This window comes from Sinocyclocheilus grahami, unplaced genomic scaffold, assembly GCF_001515645.1.
Source record: "Sinocyclocheilus grahami isolate Dianchi unplaced genomic scaffold, SAMN03320097.WGS_v1.1 scaffold268.1, whole genome shotgun sequence".
Lineage (NCBI taxonomy): Eukaryota > Metazoa > Chordata > Actinopteri > Cypriniformes > Cyprinidae > Sinocyclocheilus > Sinocyclocheilus grahami.
Window position 1 is genome coordinate 1029275 of NW_015505447.1, and position 27960 is coordinate 1057234.

The 27960-nt window shown below is 40.2% G+C and overlaps 1 protein-coding gene across 1 annotated transcript; it reads left to right on the forward strand.

Moving 5' to 3' along the window:
* The first annotated feature begins 2264 nt into the window (after positions 1-2264).
* Positions 2265-27938, forward strand: LOC107599528 (uncharacterized). The gene is made up of 8 exons (XM_016291152.1): positions 2265-2412; positions 15384-15421; positions 21057-21159; positions 22250-22468; positions 23683-23823; positions 25670-25962; positions 26617-26874; positions 27682-27938. The coding sequence occupies exons 1-8, from the start codon at positions 2385-2387 to the stop codon at positions 27913-27915; spliced, it is 1314 nt and encodes a 437-aa protein (XP_016146638.1). The 5' UTR covers positions 2265-2384; the 3' UTR covers positions 27916-27938.
* Positions 27939-27960: the final 22 nt, after the last annotated feature.

Consider the following 27960-nt stretch of genomic DNA (forward strand, 5'->3'; position numbering starts at 1 on the left):
AAATAAAAGCCGAATATAAAATGTTCTTTCTCCGTTTTCTGAATTACACAGCACAGCGAGAGCACACGTCGCACGAGCACATTTCTCCGAACTACAATATCCATAATGCATTTCTGTCGTCTGTCTCCCGCAACACTGTCATTGATATGACTGCGATAAGTGCGTGCTTCTGACGCTGCGTGCAGCTGAAATCAACCACACACTCAACACAATGAAAACATCGACCTTAGAAATAACAAATGTGACACTGGGATAATCGCCGATGTGTATGGTGAACACCCGTTGAAATGCATACACAAGAATGCTTATTTCATTTAACCAGTTTCATGTCCGTTACTATCGGCGTGTCCTCAGAGCGATTACATATGCTCTAAACTGCGTTTGGCTCCAAACACAGATGCTAAATCCTGCTGCTAATATGCTTAATATTCGCTCCTGCATACAACGCAAACTGCTAACATGACACTTAGTTTAAACTTGATTATGGCTGCTCATTTTTTTATTCAATTAGGCAGACCACGCAATACACACAGCGATATGGATTAGAAAAGCATTCACTTATCTTAGATGTTGATTTCGCTGTTCTGAAGCAAGCTGCAACTGCTATGGCAAGCACTAGTCATATATTTGAATGTTGAGCAGCGAGCTCATTGGCTACCGATACAGGAGAGAACCAATCAGCTGTGCCATTTGATAATGATGTCATTAGGTCAGATTGAGTTAGACCAGTGGTTCTCAAACCTGTCCTGGAGTACTCCCTGCCCTGCACATTTTAATGTCTCCCTCATCTATCACACCTGATTCAACTCTTCAGCTCATTAGTGGAGACTGCAAGACCTGAAGTGGGTGTGTCAGATATAGGGAGACATACAAAACGTGCAGTGCTGGGGGTACTTCATGGAGAGGTTTGAGAACCCCTGAGTTAGACCTATCGGACTGCGGCATCTAGAGTTTCATGCCGGAATTCTTTACTTATTAATTTGCCATATATTTGTCTCCAAATGACTAAATGTAAAACACAAATCTCACCCCACTCTCTCCCTATACAGAAAATTTGTTTATGTGCTTAATAGTGTAAGTTTCTAAGGATATACAAAGGCATTCAATGTAAACCTAAAAGTTTATTTTAGAAATGAAAACTTATTGTATATTTGATGTGAAACAATATAACACCAAGTGGAAAGTGTTAGATGAAATGCTTGGAGGATATTGAAACTGATTTTCGAAGAGGAAAAGCAGTCAACCCCGGCATCTGTTTGGACAGCTCCCCTGTAATATTACCACACGCATGCATACTTCATCCTTTCTTTCCTCCGTCCCTTCCCTTTTCCTCATCGCTCTTGCTCTCTCTCTCTCGCTCTCTCTCTCTCATCCTCCTGAATACTAATTCAAGCTGCTCAGCCTCACGGTCCTTAATATGATTCAAAGCACACCTCCTTGGTTAGCTCTCTCCATTCCTCTTCAAAGGTTCTTCTTCTGTAAACGCTGGCTGAATGCAGTGACAGAATTTGTTTAAAAAATAGAGAAGGAAGAAACCTTGCTTGCTTGAGGCAGGGAGAGTGTGCATGTACGGTCTGAACAGCATGTGTGTGTTTGTCTGGGTATATTCAAGGTTACAGATTTCCACGGACACACTGGACATGACAAGCAAACATGATGAGCCGGTTTTATATAGATGTACAAAACTCTTCAATTTGAGTGTGAGGGGTGAGAAAGCAAGTAGAGAGGGAGTCCGAGAGATCGGGAGAGATAAATAGATGTTTGTACATGCTTTGGAGAGTGCAAGCGCAACAGGAAAATAAGAGCGAGGGAGGGGCGTCAGAGTTGGGTGGGGAGACAGATGCACCGCATTGTCAAGTGATAATGGAGAGAACCAAAGAAAAGAGATGCCCCGTACGATTAGTCAAGATATTGATTCAGGAACTCCAGGGAATTGCATGTGACTTCTGATCAACGCTCTTTCCTGTTGTTGTCATTGTCATTTCTCAATGTCATTGTCAGCTGTATGATACTACAACCAGTAGTATCGATTACAAAGGGATTTGTGGGAACATAAGTGGCTGGTGAGCGGTTTCACACCGTTCTCTCCCATTTCACAGACACACTGACTTAGTGACTGACTAACTCTGATATCTTGGCTCACCAGAGAGTACTGAGGGGGTTGCAGCGAGGCAAAGAGGGAGGGAGGGTGGATGACGGCGAGAGTGTGTTGGAGGCATGCACACACACTCGCTCTCGCATACAGCCTTACGGAGACAGGAGGGGAGAGTCAGAGACGCGGAGAAGAAGAAGAGGAGTGAGAGAGAGAGAGAGAGAAGGAGAGAATGTCTGCTGAGAGGGTGGCTGTCGTTCCTCGTTCACAAACCGGCCCTCGCTGAGACACCATGGGCTGTATCGGCTCCCGCACCATCAGTAAGACCCTCTCTGTTTTGATTGCCTTTCTTTTCCAGGTTGAAAGGAGACCAGCTAGGGGTAGAGGAGCGATAGGCGATGCTCACACGCATCCCCCCTCTCAGGGAAAAGGTGTGTGTTTCTATGGAAACCTTTTGGTTAAAGGCCGTTTGTCCTCCAGGCTTTGACAGTGATTTGGCACGCTGCTTTTGGGAAGCCGGGATGGAGGTGTCAGCTTTTGAGAGCTGTTAGTACGTCTGGAATTGATAGCCGCATGTGTCCGCGTGCATGCGGTAGATGCAGACAGACCGTTTGCCCAGTGGTAAAAAGACCCAAAGTGGAATTTTTGGAGCGTACGATTGCATTCAATGCACCTCCAGAACAGACGGTCTCAAAGACTCGCCATATCTGACACTGTGCTAAGGTCACGTTAGGAGCTGTTTGTGTGAAAACAGCAGCAGTTCACAGGTTTGAGTGTGTACGTTCGTTCATGCAGGTTAACCGAAGAAGATGTTTTTCAGGATAAGAGGTGCAGGGTCCACGCGCTCACGTGCAAAAAGCGTTCAGGTGTGACATGGAGCCGGCTGGATGCGCTTCACATGTAGGTCAAATTCTGGAAAGTCAACGGCACTGGTGGGCACATGTTCCTGCCAAACGGGTATGCGCTAACAAAACCGTTGATGACAAATTGCAGGTGTTTTTCCACGATTAATATTCTGCTGTAACTGTGAGATGGCTGGCAGGCTAACTACCCTGGAGAGAAGACACAGAATTGTTCTTCTTAAACGTGTTTTACGATGCTGTATGCCCATTAAGACGAGAGCGCAGCATCAAAACAAACTCAGGCAGCTGATGGAGTGATAAATAAATAAATTCTGCTGTATTTGACCTTTGATTGTCATTGAGCTGTGATGCCAAAGGAACAGAGAGTCTAGATGGAAGGTTTCTTTCACATAATAAAGCTATAGCACAAAGTGTCAGAGTAGGACATATTGGGTAATTAGGGATTCAATTTAGTTACTCAGCAGGATATAAATACGGGCTGTATTTATATCCTGCTGAGCAACTAAATTTAATTGCCACTTATAGAAATACTTATTTTTTAAGATTAAAATTTCATATGCATATTCAAGATGTGGCACTGAAATGGGCCGGGTATCTGAAATGCTCTGGAGAGGAGCGTGGATTGCATATTTAGTGTGCTTGGCTATAAATAGTGTCTACTTTACAGTGACCGAAAAGGAGAGGAGAGAGGATAAGATGCATGCTAAATAATATGGGTCAAGTGCCTGATACGGGCCTGTGGTTGTTCACCCCTTTATTTTGAGCGAAGCAGACACTTGTCATGTAAGCTGAGGAAATTTATGTGCTGTCGAGATGTTGCACTGATGTTTTTAATGGCTCAACCAAGGCCCTGTTATCGATTTTTTTTGTTATTCTTGACTTCATGAGCTCACAAAGCAAATTGTTGCTACAGCCAGAAATAGAAACATTCTTAGGTCTTCATTGATCATCACAAATCCTGTAGAGATTCAGTGTTATCGGTAAAATGTATTGCATTTGAATTATATTTTTTAACTTTATATATATATATATATATATATATATATATGTGTGTGTGTATGTGTATGTGTATGTGTATGTGTTTGGGTTTTTAATTAGAGTCACTTACACAGCTATTGCTCCTCTCACAAGATCACGTAATGAATCAACCTCAGCCTTTAAAGGGCACAACTGAAATACCTGAATCTGGTGACAGATTGTAAAGGGCAACTGCAATTTACTAATCAAAATATTAAACTAGAAATACCCTCTTGCAGCTTTCAGTAAATGAGCATGAAATGACACCACAGGCTTTCCTCATTAAAGTTATGTTATCTAAGCTGTCAAACATGTTCACTGGGAATAGGTTTGATAATTATAGTCTTCAGTACTTCACCAATCGGCAGTGAGGGTCAATCTATGGCTGTAGACACAGCACTAAGCATATTTAACATATTATCATAAATTAACAGAGTATATATTTTTATATTTTGAACTGCAACTTTGTAAGCCCCCTCTGGCTATTTAACTTACATGTATGACACAAAAGGCAATATTTAAAAATCATGTTGATGATGTCTTTTTTATATATATATATATATTGCTTGTTTTTCTATACCATATTTATTTGAAAATATATTATGATTTATTTGCTATATTATGAAATGTGCTTGTATTGGGTTACTTAACAGACAGTCTTGAAAAATAAGACAGCAACAGACTCAACATTGATATTGAGTGAAAAAACATCTAGGTTGTTCCAACACATTCAAAGCATCATGGTCTCTGCAGAAGGTGTGGCCCGTTATGTGCAGTATTAAAAGGAAGCTTAGCTCACTGTATATTTGTGCATATATATATATATATATATATATATATATATATATATATATATATATTTCTATGTATATGTTTCTATATATTCCATAATACATATTCCAGAGCAGTTGAACAGTATTGTCACTGTAGCCGAACGATGAATGACCTGATCTTATGGTTCAATCCCAAGTAAGTGTCGCAGAGTGAATATAACAAGCAATAAGTTGAGAGAAGTATGTATTGGCAAGCTTGAAAGAACAGTCACACAATGGTGTGCAATAAAAGACTTTTCTCTCGTTTGCTGAGTGCTTTATGATACATCACTTTTTCAAAGTCTCTTTGGGTAAAAGCATCTGTTAAATGAATAAATGTACATATAGAGCTGTAAAACGGCGAATGTATTTGTTTGTCACAGGATTGTGGGTGAGAACTGTCATGTAGGTGTGTTTGGGAGGGCATCAGTTAGATGGCTGAGCTCTTGGCACTAATGCCGATGTTTGCACTGGGTTGCTCTTTGTACGTGTTTGTTCTGTTCTGAGCTATTGCGTTACCCAGGGATGCCTCTTTGTATTGATTTAATTTCAAGCTCTGAAAGAGGGACAGACAAGCTGACATGCACATGCTCTCTCTCTACCTTTCTCTCTCACACACACACTCAATCTCTTGCACGTGTGTGATTGCATGATCCAGCTTGACACGGTCCAAGGTGACTGGCTCAGTATGATTGAGAGGTTTACTCCTCAAGGAGGAGGAGGCAGAAGGGGCAGAAGGAATCACAAAGAGAGAGAAGGGCTGCAAAGAATGAATCAGACTAGTGAAGGGAAGGAGGGAGGGAGGGAGAGAAAGAGGATGATGGAGGCACAGGGAGTGACAGCCAGGAAGTTCTCAAATGTCTTCTGGTGAATTTGTACCTCTTATTACTTCTTATCCAGTGCTGTCCATAATGGGACCTGATCCTCAGGTTACTTTTAGGTTTTATTCAAAAAAGTGCCCCCTGACTTTTCTTATTTTAAGCAGCTGCCATCCAGTTGTCTGTTCACCTGTCTGTTCACTCAAACTAAGTTTGAGACAGTAGAAGCAGTTGCTTCTTTTACAGATTTCCATTATTATTAGGTTGAAGGTTTTTTATAAACCGATAATTTAGAGGTGAGTTTTAAGTCCCAAGTAAAGAAATGTTCAGCCTTACAAGTCAAAACCATAATGAAATGCAATAAAATGTTCTCTTCCTTTCTCTCTCTCTTAATGCTATACTTGTAAATGAAAGATATTGCTTACGTTATATATATTCTTTTGAACTTTTGAAAAAAAAAGTTTAATGTTTCCATAAAAATATAAAGCAGCACAACTGATTTCAACATTGATAATAATAAGACATTTCCTTGAGCAGCAATTCAGCATATTAGAATGATTTCTGAAGGATCATGTGACACTAAAGACTGGAGTTATGATGCTGAAAATTCAGCCATCACAGGAATAAATTACTTTTTAAAATATATTAAAACAGAAAACTGTTTTAAATTGAAAGAATATTTCACAATATTTACTTTATATTTATACTGTTTTACTGAATTTGTTTATAAAATAAATGTGCCTTGGTGAGAATAAGAGACTATATTTATAAAATATATAAAAAAATCTTACTGAACCCAAACATTTAATGGGTATATAAATATATATCCCAGCTAATTTTGCATAGATTCTTGCTGATAGAGTTTGCTGATATTTATTTTGGGCATTTATTCGCTTAAATTTATTATGCAGCTTTGCATAGCACAGAAAATGAGATTTTGGTGTAACTTTATCAAACCAGACGTTGTCCTAGTTTGATAACTAGCTGACTCATCAACAGTAAGTTCTGCTGTTGTTCAGTTTAGTTTCTGTTCATGTGTTTGTATTTCTCATACTCCCCATCTCTTTTTTTACTGTCCCCTTTTTCACTCAAGTTTAGTCTTTTGCTCATATATTTTTTTGCTGGGGTATTTTCACTGGGTCACACTTAATTTCTATTTCTCTGACTACTATATGATCATGAAAGAGTGCTGAGTGGTCCCTAAGACACATCTGTGACTAAGAGGATGTTTACACGACACCGTTTTCAACTAAAAATGTAAAACTATTAGTACCTTTTGGCCGTACATTTATACAACAATGGCGTTTTGGGGGCCAAATTTTGAAAACATAGTGTAAGTTTTTAAAAATTATGCCATTGTCGTCTCTGTGTAAACTACAAAAACGTAAATTTGTTAAAGTGGTGACATCATGTCTATAGGAATACACGTATGCGCAGGCATGTAGTGTTTCTTTACAAAGTGACATCGCCAACTACTGGCCTGGCATGCATAATACAGCGTTTTTAGTTGTTTTCGCGGATTCGTCTGAACAGGGATTTTTTGACAACATTGTTGTCTGTACGCGAAACTTTTCAAAGATGCAAAAGAAAAACATTTCTGTTTTTAGTACAATCGTTGTTGTGTAAACGTACCCTCAGACCACTTCAGGAAGAGGTTTAAACACAAACAAGATGCCTCTGAGTTAAGTGTAAATGCGTCTTGTTGTTTAGGCCAAATACGAAAATGTACACCTCCAGATCTCAAACACTGATTTCTATTTGAGCTGAAGAGGGAAAATTTCACAGCTCTGCATTAGCATTTATATACCCTGGGAAAAGCAGATCTGATCTTCCATTTTGTGTAGACATAAACCTAATCGGATAGCAATCTGATCGATTAAGTGTAAATGGTCTGTAACTCTGTGCTCTCTCTCGTGACTCTTTTCTCTCTCTTTCTGCATCTTTAAACTCAGTGTCATTTTAATCTCTTTACGCCTACCCGCTTTTGCCCTCAGTTTTTCTTTGTTATACTGCATAGCATAGCGTTCCTTCCTTCATTCAGTGTCTCAGTCTTTCTCTCATCCTCTTTGTCTCTGTCTTTCCTTTCCCTCCCCCTCTTCTCCGTGTGTTTTTGGCTCAGTACTGGAGGTTAGTCAGCCTCTTGGACTTCGCTCCTAATCAGAGTCACTGTGAGCGTCACCGTGTGTCAGAGTTCTGGCCTGCATTCTTTTATTTGTACCTTTTTCTTCCCTCTCTCCATCTTTACCTTTTGCTGTATAATAAAATCTCAAAGATGTTCCCAGACATGCTAGGCGGTGAGATCTGTCAAGCCAGATTGTACCATGGTCCAGTTGTTCCTCCATCTGGTTGTTGGTAATGCAGATCTTCTGCTGCTTCTTCCCTTGATACCGTCAGGCTTACGCTAGGAGTCTAGGAATCTTCATCCTGTTCCTTGTCGTTCACTGTGCATTGAAGTTAGCTTTTATCCTCATCACATGCATATTTGTTTATCCCATTTGACTGCTTCTTTCTCCGTCTATCTCGCTCTTGCTTTCCTTTCCCCTGAAGCTCCGGCCCACATAATGCTCAGTGTCATCGACTCAGTCATAAATGTAGATGGGCAGAGTAAACAGTGCAGTGGCCATGTGGCGCTTAGCGACCTTGGATGCGATGGCTCATCCTTCATGTCTCTTGGGATTTTCTCAATGTGTTTTCCTGCATGAGTGGAAGTGTTTTGTCCATAACAACATCAGGGGGCTACATCATGGTGGAAAAGATGGATAGAAAGTTATGGGTCCTGACAGCTGGGATGTGCAGCGATTCATCCATCCATCCATTTTCTGTTTGTCTTTAGTTCAATATATCATTCATTCTATCTGCCCGTCGTTCTAGCTATCATTCTATTTTTCTGTCTATCTATCTGTTTGTGAATAGTTCAATCTATCATTCATTCCATCTGTCTGTCATTCTATCATTCTGTCTGTCTGTCTAGCTATCTATCTATTGTTCATTCTATCAATCATTCTGTCTATCTATCTTGTTCATTCTGTCTGTCTCTCCACCATTCTGTCTGTCTATAGTTCAATCTATTGTTCATTCTAGCTGTCCGTTGTTCTATCTATCTATCTATCTATCTATCTATCTATCTATCTCTCTATCGATCTATCTATCTACACTGAACAAAATTATAAATGCAACACTTTTGTTTTTGCCCCCATTTTTCATGAGAGCTGAACTCAAAGATCTAAGACTTTTTCTATGTACACAAAAGGCCTATTTCTCTCAAATATTGTTCACAAATCTGTCTAAATCTGTGTTAGTGAGCACTTCTTCTTTGCCGAGATAATCCATCCACCTCACAGGTGTGGCATATCAAGATGCTGATTAGACAGCATGATTATTGCACAGGTGTGCCTTAGGCTGGCCACAATAAAAGGCCACTTTAAAATGTGCAGTTTTACTGTATTGGTGGGTCAGGAGGGGGGTCCGAAAACCAGTCAGTATCTGGTGTGAGCACCATTTGCCTCACGCAGTGCAACACATCTCCTTTGCATAGAGTTGATCAGGTTGTTGATTGTGGCCTGTGGAATGTTGGTCCACTCCTCTTCAATGGCTGTGCGAAGTTGCTGGATAATGGCAGGAACTGGAACGCGCTGTCGTATACGCCGATCCAGAGCATCCCAAACATGCTCAATGGGTGACATGTCCGATGAGTATGCTGGCCATGCAAGAACTGGGATGTTTTCAGCTTCCAGGAATTCAACCTCCCTCCCATTCCAGGGCCGTGCATTATCATGCTGCAACATGAGGTGATGGTCGTGGATGAATGGCACAACAATGGGCCTCAGGATCTCGTCACGGTATCTCTGTGCATTCAAAATGCCATCAATAAAATGCACCTGTGTTCGTTGTCCATAACATACGCCTGCCCATACCATAACCCCACCACCACCATGGGCCACTCGATCCACAACGTTGACATCAGCAAACCGCTCACCCACACAACGCCATACACGCTGTCTGCCATCTGCCCTGTACAGTGAAAACCAGGATTCATCCGTGAAGAGAACACCTCTCCAAAGTGCCAGACACCATCGAATGTGAGCATTTGCCCACGCAAGTCGGTTACGACGACGAACTGCAGTCAGGTCGAGACCCCCATGAGGACGACGAGCATGCAGATGAACTTCCCTGAGACGGTTTCTGACAGTTTGTGCAGAAATTCTTTGGTAATGCAAACCGATTGTTGCAGCAGCTGTCCAGGTGGCTGGTCTCAGACGATCTTGGAGGTGAAGATGCTGGATGTGGAGGTCCTGGGCTGGTGTGGTTACACGTGGTCTGCAGTTGTGAGGCCGGTTGGATGTACTGCCAAATTCTCTGAAACGCCTTTGGAGACGGCTTATGGTAGAGAAATTAACATTCAATTCATGGGCAACAGCTCTGGTGGACATTCCTGCAGTCAGCATGCCAATTGCACGCTCCCTCAAAACCTGCAACATCTCTGGCATTGTGCTGTGTGATAAAACTGCACATTTTAGAGTGGTCTTTTATTGTGGCCAGCCTAAGGCACACATGTGCAATAATCATGCTGTCCAATCAGCATCTTGATATGCCACACCTGTGAGGTGGATGGATTATCTCAGCAAAGGAGAAGTGCTCACTAACACAGATTTAGACAGATTTGTGAACAATATTTGAGAGAAATAGGCCTTTTGTGTATATAGAAAAGGTCTAAGATCTTTGAGTTCAGCTCATGAAAAATGGGGTCAAAAACAAAAGTGTTGCATTTATAATTTTGTTCAGTGTATCCTATCTATCTATCTATCTATCTATCTATCTATCTATCTATCTATCTATCTATCTATCTATCTATCTATCTATCTATCTATCTATCTATCTATCTATCTATCTATCTATCTATCAGGGCTGCACGATAAATCGCATGCGATATTTAACACGAATCTTGTCAGAAAAGCCGGTTCTGTAATCAGCGGTAAATCTCCATCACCTGCGGGCACTGACGAGCTGCGCCAAAAATCGCGCGAATATGAACCTGGTTTTGCGCAGCTAGTCAGTGAACAACGGCTCTGTGTAGTTAATGCTGCTCAATGTGAAAGCCCGCAGGTGATGGAGATTTACCGCTGATTACAGAACCGGCTTTCTGACAAGATGCGCGTTAAATATCGCATGCGATTTATCGTGTAGCCCTACTATCTATCTATCTATCTATCTATCTATCTATCTATCTATCTATCTATCATTGCTCTCATCTTGTCATTGTTACTGATCTTCTGGTCTGTTGGTTCTGACTGTCTCCTTTGTAATTGATTATGAGTAGATTTGCTTTACCTTAACTCACTTTATCTGTCTTTCTCTGTTTACTCTTCACTCTTGTTCATTGGTCTCCTCCAGAGCTGCACTGCTCTGCATGGCTCTATCCATCTCTCCAGAGTGGGTTAGGTTGATTGAGGAAATGGCCCTAAGGACCAAAGGCTCTGCTGTACTTACAGAGAGAGAGCCCAGCAATTAAAAGACAAGCTCACACACACATGCACGGGGTGCAATTAATGCGTTCTGAGATCCGAATCAGTCTGGAGTGAAAAAAAAAATCAGATGCAAATAGAACAAGGACTGGGACATTCTGTTTTGATGCGATTAACCCCATCACAAATATTGTTATTCTATTGCGTCAATGGTTTAGGACTGTTGTAAATAAGTTCATTGAATGAATGCTCAACTCCATTTCACTGATATTGAGCTAAATTAAATAGAACTAAATTGAATAGAGAGAGATGGGGGAGTGAGCGAGGGCACATGCACTGCAGATAGACAGGGTCTCATTCACTAATAACTGCACATGTGCACAGTGAAGGTTCTCACACAGAATTTCTGCAAGATTTACAACACGATTTTGGCCACAATTTTGCTGTTTGAGAAATCATAAAATATTTATTTTGTCATATGGAAAAGTCAACAGACTTGGATGTTTTAGAGTGACATGCTCAGCATGCATGCATTTTAAAAATAGTCTTTTATTTCTGAAATGTTGGAAACTGTTTACAGGCGTAATATTACATCACCGCTTCACTACAGTGAGAACACAAATCATGTAAACATTTATTAGCCATTGTTATGGCAGCAACAGCAACTAGTCAACTAAATACCTGTGTTAACTTGTTTCTGCAAATGGCTGCTAATTTTAAAAATGACATCCATCATTTAGAGAGATAAAATGCAATAAATATCTGTTGAATAGGGTATTTAAATAAATGTTAAACATGTGACTGACAATGTGAGAAATGCATTTCCACAAAACTTGCTCCTCCACCATGAATAAATCAGTATCTAAATACACAGTTTTATCACTGAAGAGCCATGCAAATTTATTTTTACAGCCTTCCCCATGAGAGACAATTACCATTCCCAATAGGACTTTTGTGATGAATTTTTGAAAGTCTGTTAGCATTTTAAGCAAGGTGCATACTGGACAATTTTCAGGGATTTTACCATATAACCATCTTTCACGATTCCCAAAATTTGTGTCAGATGGCAAAATCTCACAGTGTGAATGCAGCTTTACGCAAAGTCTCATTGGGGTCATATTGTACAATCTGACAAGAGGCAATTGTAGCAGGAAAAAAAAACTGCACAGCAGGCACTAGGTTTTACTCTTGTTCTACAATGAATTGATGAATCTGGATTGTTGTAAATGAGGGGAGCAGTGACCGCAGTTAGCAATTAGCATACAAAACTAAACCATCTCCATATGCCGTAAGGGCTTCTACACAATCTCTCCTTTACAGCCATTTATCATTCTTTGCAAACATATCCTTACTCTCACTAGAGACGATAGCTTGAGCAGCAAGCGTGCCATTCTCAAAAACAGTCGGAACACAATAAACATTTTATATAAGCCTACAGTGCACATGATCACCTGCATGTTTGCATACTCTTGTTTATATGTTTGATACAGATGATTGTTTGATTGCTGGTTGGCCTTATGCACCATGTTGAGTTTTGTCACTGAGCGCTGTGGCTCCATTTATTGCTTTGTCTCAAAAACAAAGTCATTATGCTATAATATTATGTGTGTATGCGGTCTCTAACATTACAGGGCGATTGTTTTCAGGCACATCATTTAAAATGTTAGTGCAAACTGGGTTATGTGTAATTTCTAGTTTGTCATTTTGAATTAGTCACTGAAAACACACTCACCATCAACATAATCAAAATGATGCCAAAGTGCAAATATACAGGAAGCTAGAATACAAAATAAACATATTTATGAATCTAATGAATATGATTTTAATATTAAAGATGTCCGAATTCTTTTCTTCTATTAGCACATGCTTGTTTGAGGTTAATCTTAAATTCAGCATCTCTTGGAAGCCTCTTACAATTCAATACAATGCCTATTCATTTGCATAATTGCATCAAGCAGCATGATAACTAAATGTTTTTATCATTTTGCTGCCACACACTCACACACATCACATGCACTTTGTCTTTCCTTAGCATTTGTTGTCATGGTTGTTCATTTGTGTCAATCTGTTCAGCTGTGCACACCTTATAAACTTCAGTATTTAAGTTCATGCCTTTCACCCCTTTGTTGTCGGGTATTGTTTGTTACTATGCTTTGGTTGGATGCTGTTCTCGCTGCTTGAATCATATTGTGGATTTAATAAAAACTGTTTGGAATTATCTTCGTTGTCCTGCTTGTCTGATACAACCTTAGTATCATGACAGAATACCCGACCACTAAATTGATAGAAGCGGCGTAATTTAAATTTTTGTGGGAATATGCGTATTTTTTGTTTGTTTAGTTTTCCGTCACGAGTTAGACTGTTGTGCTGTTGTGCCTTGAGCAGGGGGACCGCTCCCTATGGGGAACATGTGTTAGAGTTCCTTAACCTCTCTTATTTAACATCGTACCCGGATGACTGCCTCTTCACATTTCTTCGCATTGGCCTGAACAGAGCGTAGTTGTCCGTGGAAGCAGCTCGAGGGAGCTTCATGGGTTATGAGGAGTGGATGCTGCTTTCTTGCAAATCTCCACTTACTGTCGGACCTATCGATGACAATACCCGCTGCACTAACAACCCAATGCCCAGCCAACATCACCCAGACTGCGGGGATCGGCAGCCCGTGCCCACCACAGGCAGTGAGAGTGACTCTGCCACAACGCACGAGCTAGCGCTAACAAGAGCGATAGAGCTGAACATCGCCATGGAGCCTGAGCACCACGTGCCTGACCAGGTGTATGAGCCAGCATCTTCCTCCGTCGCTGAGGGAGTGAATGTGGAATTTGTGGGGATGGAAGTGAGCCCCACCCAACCTCCCGCCACTAAGAGTGAGTGTTTGGCCATCGCACTCGAAAGCTGTTTTGATTTTGGAGAGATTGATTTTCTATCCCCTTTGCTACAACCTGAATCAGTCTGTTATGTCCCAACCTCCCTCTCCCACCACCTCTCCAGAATTCTGTTGAAATTGAATTTTGTGTTGGATTTTGTACTGCTCTCCAAGCTCTTCTCCAGTCCCCAGTTACTTCTGCCACTCAGTCATCACTACCTCCCATCAGTCCCTCATTGCCTCCTCTCAGTGGTGGGTCAACACCTCAGGCCTGCTGGGAGCCATCTCTTCCTGGATGTTGGAAGCCTGTGGATCTACCTTCTGCCTCTGCACGCTCCACTACTCCTTGACCTGTCGCCCTGACTCCTGCGCTCCATCCTCCCTCAACGTCAGCAGTGACCATCGGACTTTAGGCCTCGCCGTGCTCCCTCGGACCATTGGCTCTGCCTGAGTCGGACATCGCCGTGCCTCCACTGAAGACTGTAGCTCGGCCCTTCCTCAGGCTCTATCTCCGCCCTCGGTCGCTCCAGCTCAACCTCAGTCCTCTGGACCCCTGCTGCCATCTCGGGGGGTTGTTGCTGCGGCACTGTTGCAGCCGCCTAGGTCCTTGGAGTCCTGTCGCTGCACTGGCTCTTTGGCTGCGCGGTGGGCTTCCTCCATGTCATCGTTGTCTCCGGTCATCCCCATGGTTGCATCTGTCTCTACACCTCCATGGCTCTTCCCTCCTGCAATGCCGCCGTGGGTCGCTGTCTTGGCTGTGGCCTGGATCATCATCCACCTGCCTCTGCTCAAGGCCATTCCCTGGCTGTCCCCTCCATCTGCACCTCCTTAGACCTTTTTGTTTGTCCCTATCCCGGATTCCCGTCCTGTTCCAGAACCTCCTCTATCCATCTGCCGGCATGAGGCTGTGCCTTCCGGGAGGGGGCGTACTTTCAAACTCACTCACACACATCACATGCACTTTGTTTTCAGTTTGCACCATTTTCCCTTAGCATTTGTTGCCATGGTTGTTAATTTGTGTCATTCTGTTCAGCTGTGCACAACTTATTAACTTCAGTATTTAAGTTCATGCCTTTCACCCCTTAGTTGTCGGGCATTGTTTGTTACCACGCTTTGGTTGGATGCTGTTCTCGCTGCTTGAATCATATTGTGGATTTATTAAAGCCTGTTTGGAATTATCTTCATCTTCGTCGTCCTGCTTGTTTGATACAACCTTATTATCGTGACAGATGCAATATAAAAGCGTGATGCAACAATTCTCCTTCCCCACAGAGTGCTGGCGGTTTTGGATAGATAATTAATCTAATTTTAGGTCTTTGTGTGAATGTCAGCAGAAAATGTAGCGAGAAGCTGTCAGTTTGACTTAGCATATTTGGTAAAGGTTGCATAAGCCACATGCCTATTTCCTTATCTCTCTCTCTCTCTCTGTCTGTCTCTCTCTTTTCCCCTGCAGCGGTGGATGCAGTTCCCGTTCGGAAAGATGGGGAGCAGGTAAGGAAAACTACAGCGCTTTGCATATTTAAGATTTGCTTTGTGCCAAACCTTTGTCACATGTTGTGAGCTTAAGCTCTAAGGATCACATCTAAATTATGTCCTTTGCTGAAATAAAACTTTTGCGATGTCTGCATTTCTGTCCGAAGCTATTATACCTACCGAGTGCTGACATTTGTGCCCCATGACACTTTAATGAAGTCTTTAGCTAATACGCAGACCCCCTGCGTGCCACATGCACGTCTTGCCACCCCGTAGCGCTGAAAGTCAGAGAAAGCTTGATGGTATAATGTGTATTTGAAAAGCCTCTATATTAGATTCTCAGCAAGGCCACGGGAGCCAGACCCCAGAGCCCAGCCATTACCGTACAGTATTGCTGTAAAACGGGTTTGTCTCCTGGGAATACATAGCCTCATCCATCTTCCCTGTTTGCTGTCTGTGTTCACGTCCCACCCAAGGGCAACAGCTCCTGGCTTGTCACTCTACTCAGCCACAGATGAATTTGGCTCAAAATCTACCATTTGGTTACTGGTAGCTGTCCAAACCAAACGGCATGTTTAATATCTCAATGCAGAGTTAAGAAGCCGAGCCAGGAGGTACTGTTGTCTCACTGTAGCTGGAGCCAATTGAAATAGTGTCTGTGTTGTTTATGTATGCATTTGTGTTAGAGAGCTGCCCTCGAAAAGGCACTTACTGGTTGCTAAATTAAGAATAATAAAAATAAAATAATTTGTAATAGAAGCTTCAACTCAAGAATCAGGTGCTAGTTGCTAAGTAGCAAGGCTATTTTAGTTATCTTATTGCTAGCTCAATCACCCTCAAACTTAAACTTCACATAATAAATTATTATAGATTAATTCGGAAGGCCCTAAATGGGACTAGTTTGTTTCACAGACTTTGTATGAGTGTTTGCTTTTATAAAACATGTTTTTATTCTCACACAACCAAATATAATCAGCAAATTACCTAGCTGACCTCTAAGAAAATCTATTCTAACAGGAATATACAGGATTGTGGTTTATTATTTACAGTGCTCTTTATTAATTTTGACCTTCTTTTGATAACTAAACGAACTGAGAATTTAGACCTTTCTGTGTGAAACAATTACAACAATAACAAGTATTGCTGGCAACTCATCTGATTTAACTGAATAAACTCAATAGGTAAAGTTTGATCACAGGCAGATAAAAGTGCTCATGATATTATCAGGGCCTCTTAATTATTTGCATACATTTTTAATCATATCACATTTATTGCTTTTTTTCTATTAGTTTTGTGACACGTGAATTGTGAAAACAGTTTAAGAATTGCTAGCATCTATAATTCTATCACATATGTAACACTGGACCACAAAACCCAGTAAGAGTCAATTTTTCGAAATTGAGATTTACACATCATCTGAAATCAGCTGAATAAATAAGCTTTCCATTGATGTATGGTTTGTTAAGATAGGACAATATTTGGCTGAGATACAACTATTTGAAAATCTGGAATCTGAGGGTGTAAAAAAATCTAAATATTGAGAAAATCGCCTTTAAAGTTGTCCAAATGAAGTTCTTAAAAAATTAAGTTTTAATATATTTACAGTAGGAAATTTACAAAATATCTTCATGGAACATGATCTTTACTATATCCTAGTAGATATATCTTTACTATATCTTTTAGATATATCCTAATGATTTTTGGCATAAAAGAAAAATCTATAATTTTGAAATTTGGCTATAAAAATAAATTTGGCTAATGCTACAAATATACCCCAGCAACTTAAGACTGGTTTTGTGGTCCAGGATCACATATAGTTGTGTTTCTATGGGTTTCATTACGCTCAAATCCAGAGCACATAACCTTGCATAACGCCCAATCTTTCCCATCAGTACATTAAATCACAGCCGCACTCTGTTAATAATTGTAACTTAAAAGTTGTTTTGAAAACAAATCCCATTCAAAGTTTTACACAGCGTAAAGTGTGTGGCAAAACATGAATTACTTCATCACTGGGTAGAGAAAACTAATTCTATGTTTTTAATTTGCACCTATCTGTTTTTGCCCCCACAGAAAAGTTATAGGTGGCTGCCGTAATTGCAAGCCAGCCTCAAAAATGTATTTTTAGGAGCCAGCTCCACGTTTATGTAACAGAAGCAGCCATAAACTCTAAGATGGTGGAAAACGAATCGATCAACCCCCGAACGGTCCAACCGTGCCTGTTGTCTGTTCGGAGTTTCTAAGGGGCAGACATTTGCCCCACGCCAACGCCTTTCTGATATTGACCTTCATTTGACCTTTTCATATTGATCTTTCTCTTAATGAACAATGAGCGGCTACTGCTGTTCGTACTGGCACCAGTGTTTGTCTCGCTGCGCTGGGTGCAGTGTAAATGCGATCGATCGCACTCTGTGAGTATGTTTGGGTTGGCTAGGATTACTTACTCCAGTGCTACTCATCAAAGTCGCCTCCATCTCCTCTTGCTGCTGTCCTCATCCAGTGTAGAGACTTCTAAGGCAGACATCAACACAGATACACTATAGGTGGTACTTCATTCATGAATATTTTACACCATATTAGCGAACTATCTGTATAACACAACAAGGGTGCATACAAAGATATATGGTTTACACAACAGTTCATAACAGATGAACAGCGTCTCGCCTCCTTCTCCTGCTTTCTGTTTATCTGTTGTTCTTCCAGATCTAGTGTTCTGTACTTGGCTTGATGTTCTGCCTTCTGTTGTTTCCTGCTAACTGAAATCATGCCTTTTCTTCTCTTTCACTGTATCTTTCCCATCTGTTCTTCAACTGTTATCTGCTTTGCTTCAAGCATGGACGTGCCGAATTTTCCTGGGAAGGAATCAATGTAAGTCTGGTATTGACCTTTTGCCCTTCATACTGTCTGCCTCTCTTGTTTTTTATTTTTATTTGTTTGTTTTTTAATTATATGATATTACTCTCTGGGGGTATCCAGCATTTTTTTTAAACAAATGCTCAAAAAACATATTTTGGACATATTATGTCAGGTACACTACTGTTTAAAAGTTTGGAATAATTATGATTTTATAATGTTTTTGAAGAAATCTCTTATACTCACCAAGGCTGCATTTATTGAATCAAAAATACGGTAAAAACAGTACTATTGTCAAATATGATTTCTGAAGGATCACATGACGCTGAAAAATGACTTCTGAAAATGTAGCTTTGCCCTCAAAGGAATAAATTAAATAAAAAAAATTAAACAATTACAATTATTTTAAATTGTAATAATATTTCACCATAGTACTGTTTTTGATAAACATAAAAAAATGCTGTCTTTGGGAGTATGAGCGGTCTTGATAGGCCACGTCAAGTTATCTGAGATTTGGCCCATTTTTGCAACTTGTAGGTGGTACTGGATGTGTGAGATGATAACACAGTGTGGCTCACATGGAGTTAGTGACATCTGCTCTCATCTTTGAATGAAAAAAAAAAAAGTTAATACAACAAAAGTTTATGATTCTAACCAGTGATATTTTAAGTTTTTTTTATTTTACTATTAAATTATTTATTAATACACTGAACAAAATTATAAACGCAACACTTTTGTTTTTGCCCCCATTTTTCATGAGCTGAACTCAAAGATCTAAGACTTTTTCTATGTACACAAAAGGCCTATTTCTCTCAAATATTGTTCACAAATATCGACCTTTAATGCACAGAGAAACCGTGACGAGATCCTGAGGCCCATTGTTGTGCCATTCATCCACGACCATCACCTCATGTTGCAGCATGATAATGCACGGCCCCATGTTGCAAGTATCTGTACACAATTCCTGGAAGCTGAAAACATCCCAGTTCTTGCATGGCCAGCATACTCACCGGACATGTCACCCATTGAGCATGTTTGGGATGCTCTGGATCGGTGTATACGACAGCGTGTTCCAGTTCCTGCCAATATCCAGTATAGTAAATCTGCACATTTTAGAGTGGCCTTTTATTGTGGCCAGCCTAAGGCACACCTGTGCAATAATCATGCTGTCTAATCAGCATCTTGATATGCCACACCTGTGAGGTGGATGGATTATCTCGGCAAAGGAGAAGTGCTCACCATAGGCGTAATTTGTGGGTGGGATGGGTGGGACATGTCCCCACCACTTTTTGCCAGGGTCGATATTGTCCCTACCACTTTTTGAAAGTAATTGAAAAATATTTTATTGTAAAACCTGGCAAGATCGTGAAATCGAAAGTGAAAGCATCCGAAGCCCGACTTATAACATGGTAAAAGAGGAACTCCCATTCACAAAATTCAAATCACAAATAATACTACTGATGAAAAAGAACGGGTTGAATGTTAAATATTTTCGTTTCCATATAACTATAAACTTCGATAAAAGTTCATCATTATGCATTGATTAACAGCATATTGTAGCGCAAAAAAAAAAAAACTGCAACCAACTGAGAAAGTTAATCGCAAAAGAGCGATCAGTGGGAAGAATGAGTGTGGAGTCCTGAATTGCCCAGCTCCCTCTGTCAATGATCTAGCACCCCCTCAGCACCTGCATTCAAAATTCTCTGGCGCCGCCCCTGGTACATCGATGTATTTTTGAAAAGCAAAAATTAAGTTTGTCCAACTCTAAACCCAGTCCCCACGTAAATTAGGTTATTAAATAAAAAAACTAGGAAATGAGTTGCGTGGTGTCCCCACCACTTTTCAAAGCAATGTTACGCCACTGGTGCTCACTAACACTGATTTAGACAGATTTGTGAACAATATTTGAGAGAAATAGGCCTTTTGTGTACATAGAAAAAGTCTTAGATCTTTGAGTTCAGCTCATGAAAAATGGGGGCAAAACCAAAAGTGTTGCGTTTATAATTTTGTTCAGTGTATGTTGAATGAACTTTTATTTTCACATTTTTTAATTTTTATTGTAATTTTAGTTTAAGTTTTAGTAATTTTATGTGCTTTTATCATTTTTATTAGGTTTTGTTTTTAGAATATTTCTAATTAGCTTTAATTTATTTTTATTCTTTAACGCTTTAATTCAGTTGAATTCAGTTCTAATTTACATTTACATATTTTAAGTAAAAATTTCTCATCTTACAATTATTTTTCAATTTATGAAAATTATTTTTAATAGCTTTAGTTTAGCTAACAATAACAACACTCATTCTTACAGGTTTCCATCATCAAGTTTTAATGAATTCACAATGACCAGAAGTAAAAAAGCTAGTGTTAGGCTAAGGGAACTACACCACAGTCACACAATGTCACCACCACTAAGCCTCTGACAAATCTTTCAATCTTCATTTTAAATTTCTTTGTTCCATGGAACACAAAAGGAGCAAATCTGAATCATGTAGTTGTTCCCTAACAAAATTTCAGTCTGTTTGCTGGGCAAGTTTTTGAATCACTTCAGAAGATTCAGATGTTTATGGTTCTTTTTCTTTTATATCATTTTGATGCTTGACAGCTCCAATCCTCATTTACTTTCATTATGAGTGAAAGTAAATTATATTATACTTTATCATTGCCGGTGTATAATGAAAGTGAGCCAGTGATTTTCGTGGCTTATTACTTTAATTGATTTTTACTCCCACTTCCCTAACTTTTGCTGCTTTTCTCTTTCTTTCTTTCTCTCTCTCTCTCTCTCCTTCCTTCCTTTTGCCAGCTGTCCATGGAGGACACCACCTCCATTTTGCCCAATCTGAAGCGGAACTCCAACGCCTATGGGATTGGAGCTCTGGCTAAGTCCTCTCTGACAGGTGTGTCAGGTGTGTGTCTGTCCCGGTAGCTGGTAACCGACCCCATGTTGGCTCCAGAGGAGGAGATGGCGATTGGAGCCAACATGGCTGCCCCTGTGGGTTCCCCTCCCTTTCCAGTTTCACCACCTGCCTCCTCCATTAATTAGTGCATGTCAATGGCCTCTTTAGCCATTGATGAAATCCCCAGTCAGACCCAATAAGAGTTCACAAAAAAACGGCTGACGTAAGTGCACTATCCATCTCCACAAGCTTGCTGGGAAACGTCGTCTTTCGGTCTGATGCCAGCTGTGTTTTGTAGTGTGCTTTGTTGTTTTTTGAAGTAAACTGTTGGTCATTAGTGTATTGTGGTGTTTTTTTATGGATACTGCTCATTGTCACAACAGGTTTCGGGAAACGTAGGTATCTGAATCTTTCTTGATTTCATGTCCTGTATCTTTTGTAATTCTCTTGTTTTTCCTAAATGCTTGAAAATGGGGTGAAGTGCTCAAGTGATACCATTAGATTGTTTTCCCCCTGGAACAAACAGGGGTGATTTATCAAAGTATTTAAAGAGAGCCGTCACTTCATCAGATGGGGTTTTTATCATTGTCAGCAGCCTAGAGAAAAATCATGCAACCGTCAGCGAGGTTACCATCAGACTACCTTGTTTTTAGCTCTCGTTAACATTCAGAGCCTTAAGTTTTAAACGAATGCGTCTCCCGTTCAAATGAGATGTTTGCATGATAATAAGCCATTTTGTTTAAGGGAAATATGTTTAGACGTTTCCCTTTCGGCTCTAATTATTCATACATGCATAAAACCTTATGAATCTCATGTAATTCATTACTCTTGTGAATAATGTATTTCTAAACATGGTCAACCAATCGCATCTCTCTCACCGCTTGTGCGGCGACTGATCAAATCAACAGACTGTAGCGCATTCATAATCACTCATTTAGTTGTTATCATCCACAGAGCCTTGCGGTAGTTTACTGTAGTGAGGTGATTAAACAAATGACACATATCCCATAATGCACTGCCTAGCTGCTTTCATTTCGCCCCTTTCTGCAGCTCCATGTAGAGTCTGTAGAGGCGCTGACTTGTGTTTCTTTTTCTTTAGGGGTTACCAGATCAATGAAGGACAAAGTGACCAAGCCCACTGCCATGGCTCAGGGTCGTGTGGCCCACATGATTGAGTGGCAGAGCTGGGGTAAACCATCCGCAGGGCCAGAAGGGGGAGCGGGACGCTCCAATCTGAACCGCGAGAGGGAGAGACGGCTTGAAAATGACGCCTATAGTGACCTGAGTGATGGAGAAAAAGAGGCACGAATGGCAGCGGGTGAGATGATTGGAAAATGTATTATGGTAAAGTCACCAGAGAGAAATGTCATCCCCCTTCTCACATTTAGTTGTGGTACAGGGTGGAAACATAATATATTAAGTTGAAATGTATGCCTATGATTTATAGCGTTAAAGGACATTTGAACATTTTCTAAATTAAACTGTACCTCAAATATATATTTTAACTTATCAGTATATTTGGGTTTCACTTGTAAGCTTATAAGATTAAACCTCACTTAATTTGGCATGTTTTGTTGCTCAATACAAATAAAAACATGGGGTCAGAAAAATGCTATTATATTATTATAAATATTATATTACTAAAACACATAATATATTTACTCCATATTCTCTTAAAGTCTCAATATCTCATGCAATTTTGCTTCTCTGGTCAATTTATCTTGGTTTAAGGGTGTTTATAAATAAATAAATATTGCAGTACATTAATAGCAAATGTTTTTATCAGCACAAAAATGTGGGCTTTTTATATTAAAATCATAAAATTGCATAGGGACTAAAATGTGCAATTAATTACATTAAATTGTAATATTTCATTTTATTATTATTTTTTTTTTACTAACACAACCTTTCTGAGAATTTATTGTTATTTCCAATTTTGTAATCTGTAAGAAAGTTTAAGAAAGTATTTTATGCTTACCAAGGCTGTATTTATGCAATTGAAAATGCAGTAAATTAGTAATATTGTAAAATATTATTATAATTTAAAATACCTGCTTTCTATTTTAATATATTTAAAAATGTAATTTATTCCTATAATGGCAAATTAGTGCCACACGATCCTTCGGAAATTATACTAACATGCTGATTTGGTACTAAAGAAACATTTCTTATTATCATAAAAAAACAGTTGTGCTGCTTAATATTTTAAAATACCGTAAAATACATTTTTTGAAGAATAGAAAGATCAAAAGAGCAGCATTTATTTGTAATAGAAATCTTTTGTAACATTTATAAATGTCTTAACTGTCACTTTTGATCAATTTAATACATCCTTTCATTTCTAAACAAAAGTATGAATTTTTTAAACAATATTAATAATAATAAAACCATACTGACCCCACATTTTTGAACAGTAGTATTTATATACCAACATAAGAATTTGGAAATGTTTAGTGGAGTGAACCACCCAGTGAAAATCTGTGAGTATATTTCGTCTTTAAAACATCAAAATTGTAAATTGACTTTTTGCAGGCATTATGCAGCAGTTTGCCATCTCTGAGGCCGCACTCTTAACCTGGAACTCTATGGATGGAGAGAGTCTCTGTGCCAACTCCAACCAGGGCAGCGTGGCTCACCTCAGTGAGGTTAACCAGGAGAGCATCACCAGCAGAGGTGAGGGTCATCAACAACCACCTCATGCCATAACAGAATGAAGACATTGTTGGAGATTTTAATAAAGGCAATATACAGTAATTTATGTTATGTTACATTAAAGTTTTTACATTTTGTTTGACTTCAGATGAATGGAACAATCTTTTGTTAATCCATTTGTAATAGAAATCTTTTGTAACATTTATAAATGTCTTAACTGTCACTTTTGATCAATTTAATGCATCCTTTCATTTCTAAACAAAAGTATGAATTTTTTAAACAATATTAATAATAATAAAACCATACTGACCCCACATTTTTGAACAGTAGTATTTATATGCCAACATAAGAATTTGGAAATGTTTAGTGGAGTGAACCACCCAGTGAAAATCTGTGAGTATATTTCGTCTTTAAAACATCAAAATTGTAAATTGACTTTTTGCAGGCATTATGCAGCAGTTTGCCATCTCTGAGGCCGCACTCTTAACCTGGAACTCTATGGATGGAGAGAGTCTCTGTGCCAACTCCAACCAGGGCAGCGTGGCTCACCTCAGTGAGGTTAACCAGGAGAGCATCACCAGCAGAGGTGAGGGTCATCAACAACCACCTCATGCCATAACAGAATGAAGACATTGTTGGAGATTTTAATAAAGGCAATATACAGTAATTTATGTTATGTTACATTAAAGTTTTTACATTTTGTTTGACTTCAGATGAATGGAACAATCTTTTGTTAATCCACAGCTCAGATATTACAAGCACACACTTCTTAAGCACATCCTTGCATGATCATTACACTGGCAACTCAAAAGCTTGTGAATATTCATCTGCTCTTGCAGTAAGAAATGTTTGCATCTTTTGACAGGAGTCTCATAACCACACCTGTGTTTCACTGATGTGAGCACTTGGATATTTCTGCCGATTTGTTTGATATTGTTTACCTAGCCTTGACTGATGTGACTTCCAGTCCATTTGACAGGTCTAGAGCGCATTGCCACCACTTTATTTAGTGTGAGGAAATGTGTCAGAGATGCCACAGTGACAGCTGCAGGCCCAAAGGCGATGGGGGAGAATGGCAGAACAGCACTTTTCCTGAGGTTCAGCTATCAGAGCTTATACAAGCCCTGGGTTGAAGCCAGGTTGCAACGTAACACCAAACAAAAAGCATCTCTTTGGCCTGATTATGTCAAAATAAGAGAATTGTAACAATGAAAAATAAACATGATTGTAAAAATTTTTAAAGGGATAGTCCAAACAAATGGAATATTCATTTACACACCCTAATGTCGTTCCACACTTGTATGATATTCTTTCTTTTGAGGAGCACACAAATGAGATATTTTCAAGAATGTTCGTAACCAAAGAGTTTCGGCTCCCGCTGACTTTCATTATATGGATAAAAAAATACAATGGAAGTCAATGGGGGCCGACACAGTTTAATTTTTGGGTTTAAATCATCTCTTTAAAATGATTTGACTGTATGATTAGAACATAAGGAATTTTAAAATGTTAGAATTTAGTTTTAAAAAATAATTTAAAATGGAAAAGAATAGCAGAGTCCACACCACATCTAGAATGATAACGACACAGAGGAAGGCTATCATTAGAATCACTTCCAGTTTTTTTTCCAGCTGATAAAAAAAAAAACATTGACAGCCAATCAGAATCCACCCTGCTTTAAAGAACTTGAGCATTTAATGTGACAGACAAAACTGCAAAGTGTAGAACGTTAGAACGTTATCGTGTTTTTGTGTGGATGCTAATATGGTTATTGTTCTAGAAACTACTTTGGTTTCACCTGCATTTGAACCCTCACCTTATGACCTTCCGTCTGTCTCTCCTTCGTTTCCATGTCTCTGTCCTTCAGACCAGCCGTTGCATCATTCCTCGGCAGAAGTGTGGCCTCACACCTATGTCTCCCAAGGCCTTTACTGTCTCTCCTCCTCTGATGCGTGGGAGCCAATCAGCAACGAGCCCTCGGTCGTAGCTTCTCCCGCTGCCAGCTCTTACATCATGGCGGGTGGGGCTTCGGGTGAGGGTTATGACGGCTCCACCCACTATTTGACACAGCAGCAGCTGACCTTGCAGCAGCAGAACCACCTACAGCAGTTCCAACAGTATCAGCAGTACCAGCAGCAGCAGCTCCTGCAGTATCAACAGGTCAGAAAACACAGTTTGACACGCTGCCATGTTTACACGCTCAGAGGAACACTACAGAGTTGTGATTAGCTCTACTGCTTGACCTGTTTTAGCAATTGTAGTTTATTCCCTCATTAAAGATGTTCAGGACTCATTTTTGCATCTTCCGTACCCAGTATTAAAATACTTTTTTGTTTCAAAGTTTGTTTTTCCCATCGTACCTACAAACATTCTTGATTCTTTTTCTCATGTTTTCTCTTGAAGTCTTTGGAACATCGAGTGCACAGCGCCTCTCACTCCTTACAAGCCACGCCCAACAGCACTATTCACAGTTTGGGCCCGCCCACCCACCCGAGACTGGCTGACCTGTGGGCGCAGCAGTTCCAACAGTATCAGCAGTACCAGCAGCAGCAGCTCCTGCAGTATCAACAGGTCAGAAAACACAGTTTGACACGCTGCCATGTTTACATGCTCAGAGGAACACTACAGAGTTGTGATTAGCTCTACTGCTTGACCTGTTTTAGCAATTGTAGTTAATTCCCTCATTAAAGATGTTCAGGACTCATTTTTGCATCTTCCGTACCCAGTATTAAAATACTTTTTTGTTTCAAAGTTTGTTTTTCCCATCGTACCTACAAACATTCTTGATTCTTTTTCTCATGTTTTCTCTTGAAGTCTTTGGAACATCGAGTGCACAGCGCCTCTCACTCCTTACAAGCCACGCCCAACAGCACTATTCACAGTTTGGGCCCGCCCACCCACCCGAGACTGGCTGACCTGTGGGCGGCGGCTCAGGTGGAGCCCCATCAGGTGGAGATGCTGGGACACATGGGTGTGACCATGGCCGAAATGGGAATGGCGGAAGTGTATGGTGAGGAATCCGTTGTGGAGACCGAATGCATCCCAGAGCAGCAAGAGGAGGAGGAAGTCAAGGTGGCATTTTTAATTTCCACATCCTTCACCACCAGTTAACCCAAAAATGATCATTTTCTGAAAATGTACTCACTCTCTGGCCATCCAAGATGTAGATGGGTAAAGATCAGTACAGATTTGGAGAAATTACATCACTTGCTCATCAATGGATCTTCTGCAGTGAATGGGTGCCGTCAGAATGAGAGTCCAAACTGCTGATAAAAACATCACAATAATTCACAAGCAATCCACATGACTCCAGTGCATCAATTAACATCTGGTGAAGCGGGAATCACTCATCATACAATCTAATACATTTTTAAGTTCTCTATCTATAATATTGCTTTCTTCAGTGAAGTCGTCTTTTTTGAATCAGAAGAGAAATATGAACAGATTACACACGGTTTACAAGTGAAAGCATTCCAAGACAGTTCTAAACAACGATGCCAATGGATTTTGATGTCAGAGGACAACAGGGATGGACTCTATTATGGATTGGTATTTTGGCCAGAATTGACCGTTTAAAATTTAAAACAACTTGATGCATTTGTTTCTTACAAACACACAGCTTTTCACTTCACAAGACGCTAATCGATGGACTGGAGTGGTGTGGATTACTGTGGTTTTTATCAGCTGTTTGGACTCTCATTCTGACGGCACCCATTCACTGCAGAGGATCCACTGGTGAGCAAGTGATGTAATGCTACATTTCTCAAAATCTGTTCTGATGAAGAAACAAACTCATCTACATCTAGGATGGCCTGAGGGTTTGCAAAATTCAGCAAATTAGGTGAACTATTCCTTAAATTTTTTTCTCTCTTTCTCAAGGAGGATGACATAACACTTACCCTCGAACCCCAGCTGACATCCGTAACTCCTGCCCTGACCCCTCCGTCTCTGAGAGAGGACTCCACCCCATCTGGGGGCATGAGCCCAGGGCAAGCACCAGCAGAGCCAGTGGTTGAGCACATGACCTACGAAGTCACATCCTGCGTCGTCCAATCACAAGAGAAGAAAGAAGAGGTGGGGGATGGGGCCGTTGTTGTTGTGGCAACCAACTGACAGTTTAAATCGAGGGGCATCCGGAAAAAACGAAACCGTCTGTGA